The sequence below is a fragment of the Diabrotica undecimpunctata genome, chromosome 3, assembly GCF_040954645.1.
Source record: "Diabrotica undecimpunctata isolate CICGRU chromosome 3, icDiaUnde3, whole genome shotgun sequence".
Lineage (NCBI taxonomy): Eukaryota > Metazoa > Arthropoda > Insecta > Coleoptera > Chrysomelidae > Diabrotica > Diabrotica undecimpunctata.
This window is the reverse complement of record NC_092805.1, coordinates 73773397-73793463: the sequence shown is the minus strand read 5'-3', so window position 1 is coordinate 73793463 and position 20067 is coordinate 73773397. Positions and strand designations below refer to the sequence as shown.

The following is a 20067-nucleotide window of genomic DNA, read 5'->3' as shown; positions in this document are numbered from 1 at the left end:
TATCATATGCCCTTTACTCAATTTAACTTAAACCCAAGAACTTCCATCATCTTATAGACCCATTTCTCTATTATCATGTGTGACAAATCCTTTGAAAGGCTTATAAAATTTAGATTAGAACATTTTATTGAAAGTAGTTCAGTTTTTCCCTACTCACAGTATGGATTTCGTAGAGGTCGAGGTACCATTGATGCTCTCATACATTTAGTTACGGATATTCAACTCTGTTTTTCAAAAACGAATTTATGCTATGTTTGTTTCTAGATTAAAGGGTGCATATGACGTGGTTGATTTGGATATATTATATTCAAAAATGGTGGGTGTGTGTATTGATAAAAGATTATCTGTAAATATAATAATTTGTATGTGAATAGAAAAATATACTTACGGGACCATAGAAATGTATTACACGGTCCAAGAATATTATATAACGGTCTCCCACAAGGCTCAATTCTAAGTCTTTATTATTTAATGTTTATACTGCAGATCTGCATGGTTTGATGGATGAAAAATGCAAAATAATTCAATATGCAGATGACATATGTTTATATACCAGCCATAAATCCTATGAAGATTGTATGTTGAATCTAAAACTTAGCTTTAGTAACTTAGATAAGTGGGTGAAACAAATGGGTTTTAGTATATCACAAGAAATCTTCGATTGTATGTTTCACTAGACGTAGACAAAAAGTCACAGGCCAAATGCCAGATAGGTGATTATAATTTCCCCTTAGCAGAAGAGTATAAGTATCTAGGCATGATCCTAGATAAAAAACTCTTGTGGTCCAGCCATATAAAGTACGTAAAACAAAAGTGCGAGCGTGGAATTACCTTCTGCGTTTCGTTTCTAAAAAAGATGGGGTGCAGATCAAAATATCTCTTAATGTTTTATAGATCCTACATACGATCATTCTGGATTACGGCTGTGTTCTTTACGGTTCAACATGCAAAACAAATCTATTAACTCTTGACAGAATACAATTTAAATCAATAAAAATTGTCTAGGAGCTATGATGTCTTCACCAAACCAAGCAGTTCTAGCAGAAGCCCAGGAACCACCTTTACACATACGTAGGCAAATGTTAGCCAACAAACGTCTAATAACATACAGATCGTTTAATACAACTATGGTTCACAAAATAGGTTTACTTTGACAGAAAATTTAACAAATTCTTATTGGAGAATAAAAAATTCTCCTCCTCTTGCAGAATCTTTTATCGATACGAATTCATTTCAATCTTATATATTACAGCTCCCAAAATTTCCTTTTTACATACAAGACTTTGAAGTTCTGATAGACAAACCAACCATTATAATGCCCTCTTATTCAGATTTGCCAATTTTAACTAATATTATATTCAAATCCATACTAAGCAAATTAGGGGAAGATTTAACAATAATTTATACAGATGGTTCAAAAACTGTTGAAAGTACTGGTTTCGCTTTTTTTTGTTTTCAAACAGCAATTATGTGAGAAATATCGAATTCCTGAATGTTGTTCTATTTTTACAGCCGAGGCTGCTGCTATACAGAAAGCACTAACTTGGTGTGTCACTAATTATTGTGAGAACATCGTAATAGTATCAGATTCTCAGGCAGTATTACAAGCTATTCGTAGCCATCCATTGGATAGTTTTCAAAACTCCATTATACTTGATATCAAAAAATTATTACATGATCTAAAATTCACAAAAAAAACAGTTACTTTACTCTGGGTTAAAGGACATAATGGAGTAATTGAAACGAATTAGTGGATGGTATGGCAAAAAATACATCTGAGATATCAGAAATTACAAATTTTTACTACTTTAAAGATCTTTTTCTATTATCAGAAGTATTGGCAGGGAAAGATGGATGTCAAAATATAAGAGGTTCAGAAGTCTTCAAGAAACCATTACTTTTCTATTCATCCATGCTTACCAAAAAATATTCCCCATTTTAATTTTAACTATAATAAAGTACATTCTTCGTTAATAACCCGGTTAAAACTTAACCATGGCCTCTTTCCAGAGCATCTGCATAGGATTGGAATCTATGAAACCCCTTTCTGTCCCCCTTGTGATGGTAAATCTGTCGGAGATTTGAACCACTTATTTTCGATTGTCCTAATCATAGGGAACAGACTCGAAGCCTATATCTAGATTTAATTGATCTCAATATTAGCCTACCAGTTAACATCAGCAATCTGGTATCTTATTCTGACAAATCTATATATAATATTCTAATCAAGTTTATAAACGATTCTAAAATAAAATTTAAACATCCTTATAACAATTTTCTGTGGCAAAAGATTTTTTGTCTAATGCCATCTCTCTCTCTCACACACACACACACACACACTCACATATATATATATCTATATATATATATATATATATAATATATATATATATATATATATATATATATATATATATATATATATATATATATATATATATATATATATATATATATATATATATTATGTTGGATTAAATGTTTGCTTTAAGAAGTTTAACCATATCTGTATTTGTCTCGAATGCACTTTGTTTTGTGATTCCTGTCAGACAATTGCTCATTGCATTTTACTATACAGGTTACTGACTAGTTAAATAATGTTAATATTGCTTTATTGGAATTGTCACCATGTAGTTTTTATGTCAATTTCATTTGAGACTTCATAATAGAACCATCTTAACTAAGTCCGAGATGTAATGTTGCGTGTTGGATCCGTTATTTCTAATGCTTTCGATTTTCCAAATGCTTTTTTGTTTTTATTAGTTTTTAAATCACTTATTTTATTTATCATTTTATATATATATATATATATATATATATATATATATATATATATATATTATATTTTATATATAATTGTTGTTAAGATAAGAATTATTTTATGATTTAAAATAAGGTCATAAGGTTGGCAATTATCAACATTTTTTTCCTTAATAAATTAAAATTTAAAAAATTAAAAATTAATCAAATTAAAACTAAATAGATGAAAATAATATATGGATGAATTTTTCGATGATTATCAAGAACTAGAAGTTTCACCTATCACTAATCTTCTCAATAAATTAGGTGAAAGTGGCAAAATACCGCAAGAATAGCTCTAATTAATATTTGTTCCACTTCCGAAAAAGACATGTTTGTTCCACTACCAAAACAATAATTAATCTTAAGAGCATTGCACTCTGCTGTCTAAAGCTGGATTTATAGTTTGACGGACTGTAGACGTAGACGCACTGCAGACGTAACAAACGGACTGTAAATATTATTTCAATTTATAAATCGAAGGAGTGGAATTTTTTCGCATGAGTAGAAACAGTGGCTAGAGTTGGTGACCATGATACTATAATATCCTTTTATTACTTATTATTATTTTATAAATTCTTAACGTTCATTGTAACAAATAATTGTAATAAACAAAATCAAAATTCGAATATGTTGATAAACAACTTTACAAAATGGTGGGCGGGCCAGACAGTTCACTTTGGTTGACAGCACAAAATTCTTCCTTTTGATTGGCCAGACGCAAGTAACGCACTGTAAAAGATGAAAGTTGGCCAACTCTTCCGTTGCAGTGCGTTTCACTTACGTTCCGTCATGCGTTTACGTTCATTTATAAATAAGAGTACACAAAATTCTATGTTGATCTTTTTCCAGTGCGTCTACGTTTACACTGCGTCAAACTATAAATCCAGCTTAAGGCTGTTTTATCGGTGCATCAAAACCTAGAGACAGTGTTTTCTCTGTTATTTACTGACAAAATGTCTCGAAATTTGGACACGTTATTCGAAATTATGTTGCCTTTAAACTGATGGTTTTACTTTTTTTATTTTTTTGAAACTTCTGTTGAAAAATTGGAATATACTGTTTAACGTTCTATTATAACCAAACTTTTTACGCCCATCACTCGAAAGAGTTTTTTTTTCTGTAATCGTTGATTTTTGTTTCACCTTTCTGTGTCCAGTAATAATCGAGAAAAGCGTGTTCCAACTTTAAAGAAAATTGCCTAAAAATACTGAAATCTAATAGTGAAACGTGTTACTCATCATTGGGCTTAGTTTCATCGTTATCGCCTTCGTGACGTCAAATCTCATGAACGTACGGTCAGTTAGTTCGTGTTAAAACTAATTTGAATGAAGAATAATGTATTTGTTGTCATTAAACTACCCGTCGGCCGGCGGCACTGAGTAAAGATGGTCTCGCGTAAGCAGTGTAGAAAAGTAAGTGATACGCCCATTTCAAATCGCAGTTGGCTTGAACTGCTAAAACAGCCTTAAGTAGCTCTGGGGGTGTTTACTCCACAATTCATACTCAACGTGGTGCGTGTGTGCTGTTTGCATGTTGCGTGTGCACGGGGCTGCCAGCGCCGATGGAACAGGTGCCGCAGAGTGACAGTGCTTTCGATTGCGACTGGTGCGCAGGACAGACATTAGAACAAGACTTGTAAATACATCCATAAAAGCTTTTTTGTACCTAATAAACCATTTTTGTAAAGTTATTTATTACTTCTATAATTAAATGCTAACAGTTGAGTTAAAGGTTGTTTACTATCCTACAAATAAACCAGTTGGGTCCTTCCGATATCTACTACAATTGTACCAGAAATTAAGTAAAAATAAACAACAAGCTATTTATAGTGAGTAGTGTGTGTGCGGCCATATTGTGTTGAGAAGTTTCAAAACAAATCACCCAGCGATCCAGACAGGTGTTGACAGAATCTGCGGTGTTGTCGAACGATATTTTGACTGGTCAACTTTCATAGCTATACAACGGGTGAGTTTCGAATTTCATTTTTAATTACTTTATATGAATTAAACTTGTCTGCTAGCTATGAGAAATTTAGTGTTTTAATACAAAAAATGTCCGAATTAACAAAACTAATCAAAAAACGGGGATTTGTAAAGGCAGGGCTAACAATATTTACAAAATTTTTAGACGATATTGCCGGTAAAACCGATTTAAGCCGCGTGGAAATAATTAAAGTTAGGAAAGATGTAATCATGCAGAAAATTATTTACCAGAATTTAAATCATATCACAATGAAATTATTGAATTACAGTCTGACGATCAAGCTGAAGAGCAGCGAATCGAATAGCAACTATTTGAGAATTCATTTTTTGACGCAATGGTGGTAGCAAAACATATTTTAGACCGGTAGTCCGATGGTAACGAAATAGACGAAACAAAGTCTACGCCTTCGGGAGCTTCTCTTCCTCCAACATTTTATCAACAAACAGACGGCATTAAATTACCGGACATTTCTTTACCTTAATTTAACGGCAAATTTGAAGATTGGTTAGAGTTTCGGGTCACATATAAATCTTTAATTCATAACAATAACCAATTAAACAATATACAAAAGTTCTACTATTTACGAGGTGCGTTAGAGGGAACTGCGCTAACTTCTATTTCTAAAATAAAATATTCGGCAGATAATTATGACGTTGCATGGGATACTATTACAAGTAGGTTCGAGAATAAGAAAAAACTTATTTACGAACACATTAAAGCGATTTTTTCTAACGAAAATATTCATAAACCAACAGCAGAAAAAGTCCCGAGTTTTGTAGACGATATTCATAAACATGTGGGAGCAATTGAACAATTAGGGCAAGATATCACCAATTGGGATCCTCTATTAATCTTTTGGTTCACGAATAAATTAGATCCGGGTTCAATTTTAGAATGGGAGAGACAAACTTGTAAACTAGACTATTTGCCCACTTTAACACAATTTTTAGAGTTCTTACAGGGACATAGTAATTTTTGTGATACATTAGAATCAAAAAATAATTTTGCAATTAATAAAATAGATTCTAGGAGTAATTATACTCACAATAAACAAAGGTTGCCATACAATACGGGTAGGTCCTTAGTTGCTTATAATTTTAATAATAACCATCTATGCAGTTATTGCAAGAATGATCACATAATTTATACTTGTCCTGATTTTTTACATTTGAGTTTAGTACACAAAAGGGAGTTCGTAAGTAAATGACACAATACAATTTTGCATGATAAAAACGATACAGCTAATTCTAACTGTGAAGAGTCTATAACATCAAAAACGGAAAGTGTTTCTTTAAATAGTACTGCAGTAAGTTCAGTAGCCAATCAAGTAATTTTATCTACAGCCTATGTATTAGTAGCTGATAAATTAAACAAGCTACATAAACTGCGTTAGGCTTTCACGGCCATCGTCTAACTTGTTAAACTGTTTGTCCGTAGTACAACGCGGCGTCAGTTTCAGGTTACAAGCGAAGCAGTAACATCTCCAGAAGATGCCAACCACTAGTGTTGGCGAAACGTCGAGAACTAATCTCAGAAGACAACGGCCTAACAGCCCGAACAAACAGTTTAACAAGCTACATAAAGTTAGGGTACTCTTGGACTGTAGTTCGCAGATATCCTTTATAACATCGAGTTTACAACAGAGGTTAGGTATTAACACTGAGAAAACAGACTTATCTATTTTTGGCATATCAAACAATATTTCAAAGGTCAATAAAATATTAATAAGATCAACGCATAGTAACTTTGAAACTAATTTAGATTGTTACGTTTTGAATTAAATTACGGGTACATTACCAGGATACCGAATTAATGTACAAGCTTATTCAATTCCAAGTAATATTATTTTTGCAGATCATTACTTCAATACATCGGCCCCAATCGATATATTAATTGGAGCTGATCTGTTTTTTTGGTCAATTTGGGGAACAAAAAAGCAGTCACTTGGAAAAAATATGCCGCTATTATTTGAAACGTCGTTGGGATGGGTAGTCTCAACCCTTTGGAGTTGATGAATCGACAAAAAAAACGTGTCCTGCAATTTAAGCATAAATCAGGAACTATTGGATAAACTAGCTCAATTCTGGGAATTAGAGGAACTAACAAGCTTCAAACCATTCACCGAAACTGAACAATTTTGTGAAAGCCTTTTCAAGGATACTGCTATCAGAGATTCTTTAGGTCGATTTATAGTACGCATGCCATTAATGAAAAGCCCGTCAGTTTTATGAAATTCTAAACTTCAAGCAGAAAATCGTTTTTATGCTCTAGAGCGCAAATTCAAACGACATCCTATATTACACCAACTATACAAGGAATTTATGTACATCGATTTGCATCATATGACAATTAATAAAAAAGCGGAAAGCCATAAATTCAAATATTTTGTTCCTCATTACGGCTTTACAAAGGAATCTAGTGTAACGACAAAATTAAGAGCAGTTTTTGATGCTTCAGTACCCACAACAAGTGGTCTTTCATTAAATAGTATACAAGCTATTGGACCTGTTTTACAAGATGATTTGTTATCAATAACACTGAGATTTCGGAAATACAATTACGTCATATCTTCGGATATAGCAAAAATGTATAGACAGGTGCTAATGGTTTCAGAGCAAAGACAATAATTGCAAAAGGTACTTTGGCGCAAAAATCCCAATGACAATCTGACAACATGTACACTAAATACTGTTACTTATGGGCAATCTGCAGCAAGCTATCTTGTCATTCATTGTTTATTCAGTATTGCAAGGAAATTCAAGATAAGAAGCCGGAAATAGCAGATATCATTAAACGCGACTTCTATGTGAACGATCTTTTGACTGGAGCTTCTACAGTAGCAGAAGCACGATACATTTGTCAATCAATAACTGAAACTTTGAAATTAGGCGGATTCTCACTTAGAAAATGGTGCTCAAATAATCCCGATTGTTTATCTAACATAATATCCTAGGAATCCATACACGAAATATGTACTTTTTCTGACGACAATAAAATTAATACTTTAGGTTTAAATTGGTCTTGCCGAGAAGAGCTACTTTTATACTGCATCAACGCTAATCCGAGACAAGCAGCTTTGAGTAAGCGATTTATTTTATCTGCAATATCCAACATTTTCGATCCTCTTGGTCTAATTAGTCCTTGCCTTATATTGGCTAAAGTATTTATTCAAGGGCTTTGGGCAGACAAAATTTCATGTGATGCAACAATTACAGGTAAAATACTTGAGACCTGGACAAAAGTCGAATCAGAAACTCCAGCATTAAATGGATTGAAGTTGAATATGCAAGCTATTTGTAAGGATGCTATTTCTGTGCAGCTACATGGTTTTGCTGACACGTCCGAAAAGGCTTACGGTGCTTGCATCTATTTGCGAAGTGTAAATGTCGAATTCGAGTCTTCAACTTTATGGTCGGACTCAACTATAGCTTTAGCATGAATACGAACCAGTCCCAATCTGCTAAAGACCTTTACAAGTAACAGAGTTTCGGAAATCCAATTTTTAACAGAAAATTTAAAATGGCGATATATTTCAACGCACGATAACCCAGCCGACATTGTTTCTAGGGGTCTATATCCTAGAGATATTTTAGATTCAGCGCTTTGGTGGCATGGACCATGGCTGGCAAATGAACAATGTTTTTGGCCAAAATATTCTTGCAAAAATGTCGCTGATTTGCCGGAGATGAAATCTATAGTTTTATCTACTACATCAAACGCTTCATTTTCATTTCCCTTTCAGCGCTTTTCTAAATTTTTTAGAATGCAAAGATCAGTTGCTTACATTTTTCGTTTTAAATACAATTGCTTAAATAAACAAAATAAAAGATATGGACCTCTAGAGGTACAAGAACTTTGGTTAGACTTTGCCAAGATGATTCCTTTAAAAATGAAATAGAGGCTATAACAATCAATAAAGTTGAAAAGATAAGTAATTCACTATTAGGTCTTGCTCCCTTCTTAGTTACAAGCAATATTCTTTGAATATTGATCTATCAGTATCAGAATCTGAAATAGATGACTGTATTCTTATATGGCTCTGAAGTACGATTGACGACTCATGTAACCGTTTAAATACTTATCGGTATCGTCTGCACACATACATCCCCGGCCCTACAATTCATGATGAAATTTTGTCTCTTACACAATTCGTCTTCACTCTCCTCTTCGCCATATCTTTACTAAGCCTGGTCTGCATCACTGTCAATCGCTTTTTTGGTCTAATTCTTCTTGGACTTTCTATTCTTTCATACAAAATTTTCCTACGGGGTCTCTTCAAGGACATTATTTCCACATGCTTAAGTCACTCAAGTCTTCTTTACTTTAAAAACCTAACTATGTCCCCCATTCCTAACAAGACTTTGTTCAAAATTACTTCTAATTCTCTACGAGAGAATTTCTGTTACTTGATCCTTCGAAGCATTTTTGTTTTATTTGAAGAAGTTGACAACCGGTCTTATTAGAGTCTTGTATAATTGAACTTTAGGATAGTTTAGCTTAGAATATTTTCTATTCGAGTAAAAAGTGTAACTAATCTGATTTTTCGATGTGTTAATTTGCTTGTGTTTTTAGGTTGGTTAATTCTGTTTTAGAAGAAGAATTAAAGACCATACACGCTTTTTCCCAAAAAACGTTCACTCTTGAACAGTGGCAGGAACAACAGCAAAAATAAAATGACCAACGATTATCCCCTCGATCTCTCCAACTTTAAATTTATTGGTAAGTATATGTAAGTAAGTATAATATTAAAAAATTCTGATGCTACTATGGAAGCACACAAAATTTGATAAAGTATTTTATTATTCGACATAATTTTCTCCTAATTTAATACATTTATTACAACGAACGTGCAAAGCATCTAAACCTTGCAAAAAATAATAATCTTCCTCTACAAACCAGTACTGTTTTACTCTTACACAGAAAGTCAATCGTTTTTACTCCCTGGCGATTCCAAAAAAAGTGAAGCGATTCCAGAAGCTGAAGCTGAAGCTGAACTTTTCCAGCAGATTTTTTAACACGAAATTTCTTAGGCCCAGAAAAGGTATCAAGTGTAGAAATTTACCCAAGTTTCATCGATAGTAACAACACGGCTTAAGAAATTTGCGTATTTTTTAAACCGAGCACAGATCGAACGCGATGCTTCTATTGTTGCATCTTCTAGTCAATATTCAGACATGTGGGGATTTTGCAATTTTTTTTTCTTATGTCTAATTCGATGTGTCCTATATGACGGGCGCGTTCATATGAAATATTCAGTACCTCATTTATTTGGTTTTAGTCCAATTCAGACACAGAAACTGGCTTACCCTATCGGCTTTATCTTCAATTGAAAATTTACTTCTTTTGAAAGTTCCAATTCAATTTTTCATAGTCGAGTACGATAGATACTGATTGCCAAGGATTATTAAGCATATCTCCCTAAATAGTCTTACCTCTTAGCCCCTTAAAATATAGTTCATTAATGATGGTCTATACTCCAATTTTTCTTTTTTTAACAATAACACTTCTAATATGTCGTTTTTCGTTGCTATAATACCGCAATATTTATTTTATCCACGGAACCGGTTTAGTAACTAGATATTAATGCGTCTTCGTAGTTTTCTTAATTAATATTTTCTCTAATCTTGATAAGCATTTCTCTATATAGAGAAATAAGAGGTAGAAAATCTTTCTTAACCAAAAAAATTACTAAGGGATGCATACTATAATATAAAAAATAAAAAGGAAGAACACTTTTTTGTAACTGGTGTTTATGAGCCAGTTATAAAAACTTCTTAAGACTAGATTTATATGAGAATTTGGAAATCATCAAAGACAAACAGAACAGTCCCAACTGTGTCAATCGTCACCTTTTCTTTAATGGTGATTTTCTTTCACTACACAGACAACTTTTCTCCTAACAATTCCTACTCATTTCTCAATATATTTCCCTTGAGTCTATTGTAATTTATTCGTCATTCTCCAGTTTTATTATTTCCGTTTTCGGTAATGATTGCCCTAAAAATTAGACCCACACATCATGGAATTCTCTTCTAATTTGCCAACTATTTCAACTGTTTATCTTTTAAAGATAAACGATCAATAAACGATAAATGATAAAATATTTTAACTTTCGCCGCGTTTTCTTCTCTTATTGTACTTATATACAATACTCCCAGTTTACTTAAACAGTCTTTCTTTTACAGTGTTAAGTTTTATCAAACCACAATCAAATTTCATATATACTACTGTCATCACTACCATCTAATTATTTACACTTACGTTACCCTTATTTTTGTTTACATCATAACCTTTATAAAAAAATATTTCAAATGTTTAACTTCAGACATTACACATATATAAATTTTCACAACACATTACAGGTCAATTGATACCATTAACTTTTTGAACGTTGATGAAATATTTCAAATAATTTTACGATGACATACATCAGATTTATCTTAACATATTGGCATTTGTCCCATATTTCATTTCCTGTGTGATATAGAAAATATATATCCTATAGAGCGTTCCACGTTAAGAAAATAACATTGCGGAGATAGGGCCATGTATTTCTTATGGACGATAGAAGCGCAGCGATGCCACGATGAACACAAGCATGATGCAGGGTTGTATAATTTGTATTTTCGTTTCCACAGACGTGAATTAAGTTAATGGTTTTTAACGTAATTGACCAAAAGTGCCCATTCGAAACAAGAGATGAAATGTAGGGAAAGTGATTTTAATTAAATAAATAGTATTTACAAAAGATAATTTTATTTTATCTTATTTTAATTATAGTAACGACAGTTTATTTGTTTTTCGGTAAGAATACCATATACCATGAATCATAGAAATCAGTAGAAAATATTGCTTAGTTAAATCATGCACTTTGCCGGCTATTAAAGATTTAAAAGCAAATAAATGTACCGCTTGGAATGCATATTATATCTAATTACTAATTGCAACTAAAAATAATACGGTGTGCGTATGTCAGCGATTTTATGTCGTTCTCTGAGACTACATAATGATAATAAGGCTTTGTGGTTCTTCAGTTGTTATTCTGACTTTACAGTTAAATGTTAATTGAAAATGGAAATTCAAAAATTAAGCCAAGGTAATATATTGGACATCCGTGCAAAACAAATTGTTTTAAATGTATTTAATTATCATCTAAACTTAAGAAGTGGTGAAAGTGTTTAACCTATAAAGTCAGTGCTATGACAGGAGTAAGTTTTAGTACTATTTTTAAAATACGCAAAGAAGCTGCGGAAGGAGGACTAATGCCCATAAAAAAAAAACAAGAAAACGTACCAAAAGTAGAGTGAACAACAGAAAGTTCACTTACGATGCAGTAGTTCATACGCGGTTACGTGGCATCGTGCATAGTTTTTTTCTTTAAAAATTTACCGCCGACATTGAACAAAGTTTTTGCACTGGTTAAAAAAGAAAAAGACTGTGTGACGATAGTGAAGTGACTAGTGATAAGTATAGTAGTGTCTGGGGACTCGGGAGACTGAAACCTCGGAAGCCCTGAAGAAGACATGTCGAAAGCTCGGCCCAATGGATATCGACGCTGTTCAACCCGGAAGACTGGTGAGTTTAATATTAATTTTTGTAATATTAGTATTAATCTTAGCTCTAGGTTTAATATATATATATATATATATATATATATATATATATATATATATACAGTGTGACCCATTTAGATTGGAAACACCTCTATAAAATTGGAAGTTGTTAACTAATTTTAACCAAATTTTTTTTTAATGTCATGTAATAAAATGTCTATTGCGGGACAAAATATGAAATATTTAGTTAAATTTTCAGGGCATTCTACGATACTTTTTCTTCGTCGAAAACGGAGAATTTGTATTAGCGATTTTTTTATTAAAAAAATTTCTACGCCACTGGATTTAGAGTGGGTTCAAATAGCTATGACAAAAATTTCATTAAGATATATTTATTAATAACAAACTTATGACAACTTAAAATTTTAAAACTCACTAAGAAAAAAAACACTCTGTATTAACGTTAAAAAAAACACTCTGTATTAACAGAAACATGGAAACATAATTTTAGTTTAAATCCTAGTTGCCTCTACCAATCCACCATCTAATTGGATACATTTGTCGTAGCGTTTATGAATATTTCTAATTACATTTCTTAGTTGTTGGGGAGTAATTTCTGCACATGCCTGTCGAATTCTTGCACGAAGTTCGTTTACGACTCTTGCACGGGTTTGGTAAACTTTTTGTTTGATAACTCCCCAGAGAAAGAAGTCTAAAATTGTGAGATCTGGAGATCTGGGTGGCCAATCTATCAACGGACTACCCTGGCCTATCCAACGGTTCGGAAAATTTTTATTTAGCCATTGCTTCACGGTTCTGGCGTAGTGAACAGAACACCCATCTAACTGAATATACAAATTTAATCGTTCATTAATTGGGAGCTCATGAATAGCATCCCACAAGTCGGTATTTAAAAATTCTAAAAAGTTCTGTGAGTTCAAGTTTTCTTCAAAAAAAGAAAGGACCAATAACTCGCTCGTTCAGTATACCACAACAGACATTCATTTTTTGAGAATACTGGCTTTTACAGTTTATTACCCAATGGGGATTATGTGCTGTCCAATAGCGACAATTCTGTGATGATACTACTCCATTTGTAGTGAAAGTGGCTTCGTCGGTAAACAACACGTTTTTTAGAAAATTTATATTGTTTAAATATTCCGCTTGGGCCCATAAACAATATTTTAAACGTTTTGGTTCGTCGCCTTCTTGTAATGTGTTTAAGAATTTTGGTTTGAAAGGTTTAATATTATTTACCTTAAGACATCGCCGAATACTCTCTCGAGGCACATTCAAATATAAACTGGCATTCCTTAAACCGGCATTAGGGCTATTTCTGAAATGATCTAAAATTATTTGATCATTTCCTCTTCTTTGTAACGGGTTATTTTTTAAAATTAGTTTTGATACTGCACCATATTCATTAAATATTCTATTTATTTTGTTTACCGTACCGCAGCTAATATTAGGACGATTCACATGTCTGTCATTAAATATTGTACAAACTTCCCTGGCACTTCTATCGTTATCTCCCAAAAGACATATAATTTCAATTTTTTCTCTCAAGCTTAATCTTGCAGCCATGACACAAAATATTATTAAAAGAATTTGAAGTAAATATTGTTGCAGATATTATGCATAAATTTATGCTAGTACTGAAATTTTTATGGCACAAATCATGTCAAACAGTAATATCGTTGTCATGGCAACTGAGATTTAAGTTGTAGCATATAAGGTTAATAATAATGTAAGTGCGTTACTTGCATTAAATTTTTATGCTATTTTAAACATTTTTTTGGCTAGTAGTGGTTTATTATTAAAATTATTTGAAAAATAATTAGTTTAATGGTTATCTGTTGATACAGGGTGTTCTTTTTTGACTCGTAGCTTAGTGAGTTTTAAAATTTTAAGTTGTCATAACTTCGTTATTAATAAATATATTTTAATGAAATTTTTGTCATAGCTATTTGAAGCCACTCTAAATCCAGTGGCGTAGAAATTTTTTTAATAAAAAAATCGCTAATACAAATTCTCCATTTTCGACGAAGAAAAAGTATCGTAGAATGCCCTGAAAATTTAACTAAATATTTCATATTTTGTCCCGCAATAGACCTTTTATTACATGACATTAAAAAAAAATTTGATTAAAATCGGTTAACAACTTCAAATTTTATAGAGGTGTTTCCAATCTAAATGGGTCACACTGTATATATATATATATATATATATATATATATATATATATATATAAATTTCGGTATCGCGTCACGTTGTTTGCATAGATTGCAATAAATCAGTGCTTGGTTTGTCTTCAGTGGAGAACCATCTCTAAATGAAGTCAAATGTTCGTTTAAAATATGAACATTATTTTCTGCAGAGTTTGTGTGTTTTTTGTTTTTTTTTGTTAGTTAGTTTTAAATAATGAGTAAAGTTTACAGTAGATATATAATAACATCGATACTATACTACATATTGAGTTGTAAGTTATGAACTATTAACATCTATATTTCTTATAAACTCTATGTCATCTGTTATATTTTAGAGAACTGATGAAGCTTTAGAAATATAAAGCGAAACGTCTTCGATAAACTTATGAAGTAGTTGACTTCGTTTTTTATTTGCCAACCTGAATGACCGATTAAACCTCTGAATTCACTAGTTGAATACTTTAGATATATATATATATATATATATATATATATATATATATATATATATATATATATATATATAACGTATAGTGTATAAATGAATGGACACTAAATAGAAAAAGACTGGAATAACCACATAATCAGAATGGGGGAGACACGTGTGTTCAATATAGCAAGAGATAAATCATTAATCGGTAGAAGAAGCTTAGGCCGACCGCGCAAAAGATGGAATAACAACCCTATAATTGAGATACCCTGTATATTTCAAACTAATTTTAAAATGTAGCTTTTATCAACTTACAAACTAATAATTTAATTTTTTTACTCTTTCGCTGTAATCTTGCGTTCCGTTAGAGGTGATTCACCCTGTATACAAGGAAAAATTTTTATGTATGTTTTTATCTGTTATTACTTACATGAAAATAAAATAAAGCTGCACTTGTTTTTTTTTGTTATATCTTATTTAAAGCGTTAATCAGTATGTAATGTTAAACAATAGTGAAATTTAACTATTTTTATTAGACCTATAATAAATGCATACATATCTGTCAATTAAAGAAACAGGTATTTATAATGCATTCTTTTGTATTCAACTATACATATCCTTTTATTAGTGAAATTAATTAACTACAACTACACAGTGCTGAATACGGCTCTGATTAGAATGAATCATATCGACAATCTAATAAACCGCATGCCTGAGAGTTTTGGCAACACTGGTCTCCATAAGCCTTATGTTATTTTCTTAACGTGGAACGCTCTATAGGAATTTTCAGATCAATACAACGATTTAAGAATACTTTAATAAATTAAATATATGTTTACCAAATTTTATTAGGACAATTAAAAGTCTAGAGCACGCATTATATAACATATGCGTGTCTCTTATAAAAACACATTCGTTGTAGTAGGCGCAACCTTGAAAGCTAAGCATAATAATGTCAACAACAATTACCCCAGTAACGAAGCGATTCGTTACAGGTTGATATGATATAAAAGTAGGAATCGTGGTCAATAATATTATTAGATTATTAGATCGATATATTAGTAGTCAATCGTTAGTTGTAATTAAACATATGTACTCCTAGTTTGTCTTAAAAAATCACACCAGACGAGTACAAAGTTAACCGCGTGTCATCGTCAACTAAGTCATCATTAATCAATAACCGTGAATCTGTAAATAGTGAGATGTAAGAGATGTAACAGAACCGATATAATATCTATATTTTTGAACTTCCGTACCACGAAGACGAGCACCCGTGGAGATGTCACAACCAGCTTATAAGACAAGAATATCTACCTTATTTTATGGTGTTCCACGAACAGTTGTCACTTTATCCTAATATGGCGACCCTACTTTATCACACCTGGATTAAGGTATCAGTTGCCTTTTGCTACTTTTAAGACAACATACATGGTTGTAACCATTTTCGAGTGAAGGGTTCAAAATGTTCTCTTATTTAAGTTTTCATTCATCGACATTATGTCACTTTTTAATTCTACTTAAGTTTTAATATGTAATACAAAGATTTTTAAATCTATTTGTAAGTGGCTATAGGCACGTGATATCAAGTAATTTATCACGTTTTTTTATTAATCATCAAAATTTCACCCATTTGTATTAAATTAAAGTGGAATTAATAACTTTTTCGGACTCAGTAATAATATGTTAAGACCGGAAACGTTTTGATCTAATTTGAACAAATTTTTTGGACAATTTTTTAAATTTAAATATACCAATTACAAGAAATGCTATTTAAATAATAAATTACAAAAAGTGATTCTTTTGTATTTTTTAAAATACGTTCTTGTTTCTATAAATATAACAATCACTATCTACTTAATCTTATATGACGTTATATCTAATTGCGGTTGTATCTTGCTGAGTTCCATTAGAACTTCATTAGCTTTTAGAGGAGTTTTAAGGCTACTTGTCTGGTTTGGTTGTTGGTTATATATTTTTTTCGGATGTTTTTTTATATATTTACTAAGAATTTTATTGCATAATAATATTTATTATGTTACTTTTTAGGCCGTAGAATACAAGTGTCTGCTCCAGGAAAAGTAATTTTAAATGGAGAACACTCAGTCGTTTATGGGAAATTGGCGTTGGCAGCAAGTATAGATCTTAGAACCAAAGTTGAAATAAACGAAATAGATCTTCGCAATACATTAGTGGTCCAGTTTGATGCACTAAGGTTTTCCTTTCAATATGACATACAGGTATGCATGCGTTTTTAAGTTTTTGATTTGGAAAAGTGAACAAAAATTAGTCCAATCAACAGAAACTGAAGCAAAACCTATCCTAACTACTTGAATGTACATGTTATTAACGTTTCTCCAGAACATTCTGCAGAAGACTATAAGTAGACTATATATAATGTTGAAAATTTACTAGAGTCGAGAACTGTTGGCAAATTACTGTCGACAGCAAGCATTAGAAATTGCCAGAGAACATTAATATACTAGCAGCTGCTACTTCAACTCCAACAAATGGTCGAGTTCTGACACCCGTTCCATGACCAAATTTTTTAAACTGTTTTTTTTATGGAGTCCAGTGTAGTCTTTTTTGTATTTTTTTCCAAGAAATATTTTAACATAGAAATAGCTTAAAGGAAAATTCTGTATTTTTCTACCAAAATAAGATCTCTCCTTAGTAGTGATAATTTTAAAAAACTTGACCATAGCTCTGAAGATGGCTTTGTAAGCTGAAAGCACTTAGCTAGGAAATAAATGATTACACACTTTAAAAATACGTTTCTTTTCCATTCTTTGATTTGTCATAAGTTTGTACAAAAACATATCGGTCTTTTCATTTCTTATAGTATTAATTGCCAGTCGTAATTAACGCAATCCAACAGGTGAAACTGAAAACGGCGCAGAAAAGGAACCAACCTAAAAATAACTATTATTAACAAATTGAATAAAAAAAAGAACAATGCAACACTATGGTGAATTTGAGAACAAGTATAGAAAAAAGGTAGGACTTAGTTCGTCCGGGTTTCAATGAAAAATATGGTTAGGGATTATTATTATGTGATATATGTTATAAAAATTATATGTAATAAATCTAATGAATTGGCGAAATCACCAAAGTTTTTTTATAGGTTGAAGAATATGACACACTTATATTAAATGTGTAACAATTCATCAAATTAGTGACAGTTACCCATACCAAACAACAACAAAATATTTTTTGTTTGGTATAAGATGATGAAGCTCATCTCGAATGTAAAAGGTTTAAATAATTTATATGCGATACAAGGTAAATTATCACTGAGTGACAGCTGTCACTCACAAATGAGTGACAGCTGTGATGAGAAAGCCAACCTGGCAAATAAGAATAAGGTGATCTTATCAATTGTTTAAAGACCCTAACATTTTATGAAAGATGGAACGGAAGGAAGTACTACCAACTCTATCAAATTCTTAAACAGCCGGTATAACAGTTATTTATTATGTAATATAAGAGAGTGATAAATTTCACTGAGATGGTCAATATAATTACGCCTTTTCATAGTAGCAGGTTGTTAAGAATGTGACACATTTCAAAGAAAGTTCTTTTAAAAAAAATTTGTTTCAGTGACTAAACTTTCTGTATTCCTCAAATCAGCCTGGTGATTTGTTGACAAAACGTGTGTGCATAAAGCAAACGTGTGTTTAGAGCAATTATATCGCTTCGATGTGAAATGAGGCGTCCTTTCAAGGAACGATCAGTTTGCTCAAATAAGGCAATTCACAATTCCGACAAGGGATCCTAGGGACTACATTGATTTTTTCTTGTTTAGACAAGAGAGTCTTACTGTTGGAGAATAATTGTCCTGTCACCCAAACATTCTTTATCCCAATCCTGACAGGTACAATCCGGAGAAGACTCGAAATATTGTAAGTAAATTGTGGAAAAAGCAATAAATGTTAAGAGTCGTGGGATAATTCCTGGTGGATTAATAAAAAAGCATGTGATTCTCCAGCTTCAGTCAAAGTTGGTAAGTGTCTGCGGTATGAATTATGTAAAAGATTATCTTTTACCATTAAGAGGGAATCCATTCTATTAAGAGCATGTGTCAGCCTGTGAACTCTAAAGATAAGACTTTGGAGTAAGTTGTGTTTGAACCTCGTTGGATGGCATGGGTAGTAATTAAAAAAAAAAGATTACTGGCCATATCTTTTCTATACCAGAAGGCCATTAAAATCTGATCATAACCTCGATGGACGCGCATGTCCAGGAAGAGAATACAATTGTTTATTTTTAGTTCATATGTGAACTGTAGGTGGGATCATAGGAATAGGTAAATTAGTAAATAAGGAAACCACGTCGAAGCTGACAAAGATGTACCCATCAGGCAGTTTGAAATTGTTTATGATAGAACTGAATTTAAATGAGTCTTCAATATTAAACTCGTTATCAACGTTGTATGCTTTATTTAAGATATTCAATAAAATTTTTACTATGTTACCATTGGAGGAATTAATGTAAGATACAATAGGCCTCATGCTGAGTTGAGGCTTATGTATTTTTGGGAGAAGGTTACCTCTAGTTGAATAACCATTATAGGAATGTAAGAATTTACTCTTAAGTTAAGTAAGTATATTATATATATATATATATATATATATATATATATATATATATATATATATATATATATATACACTCGCGATCATAAAATCCGGGTCATCTTGAAAATTTCAAGTTTCTTAAATATTTTTGCCTCTGATGCAGTAATAACCTTTTTTTGGCTAATGTATTTTTATTTGTCATCAATGTTTGTTTTGAAAGAAAAAAAAAATGGTTTTTTATTGTTTTTATTGAAAAAAACAGAAAACAAATCAAATTGTTGATAAAACAGACATACGAAAAAAAATGGAAAATACAGAACGTGGTAAAAAATCAGTGAAATTTCAATGACCAATATCGTGTATTGCCTCCCCTTGCTCTAATAACCTCTTGCAGACGACGGGACATACTCTCAATTTTTCTCCGGATTACATGTTGTGGTATGTTATTCCACTCTCTCACTAACAGCTCCTTAAGCTCCTGTCCGTTGTTAGGAGGAGGTGTATGGGTTTGAATACGT

At 31.9% G+C, this 20067-nt stretch overlaps 1 protein-coding gene across 3 annotated transcripts in view; it reads left to right on the top strand.

Annotated features, from left to right (window-relative positions):
* Mvk (Mevalonate kinase) overlaps positions 1-20067 on the top strand; it is a 309158-nt gene that overhangs the window by 124989 nt on the left and 164102 nt on the right. For 2 of the 3 annotated variants that reach the window (XM_072526064.1, XM_072526065.1), the window contains 2 exons: positions 9378-9504; positions 17022-17212. In XM_072526064.1, the coding sequence (XP_072382165.1) occupies positions 9459-9504; positions 17022-17212 (237 nt within the window). In that variant the 5' untranslated portion in view covers positions 9378-9458. Of the gene's footprint in view, positions 1-9357; positions 9505-17021; positions 17213-20067 lie in introns of all 3 variants that reach the window. The other variant, XM_072526063.1, reaches the window with a different exon arrangement.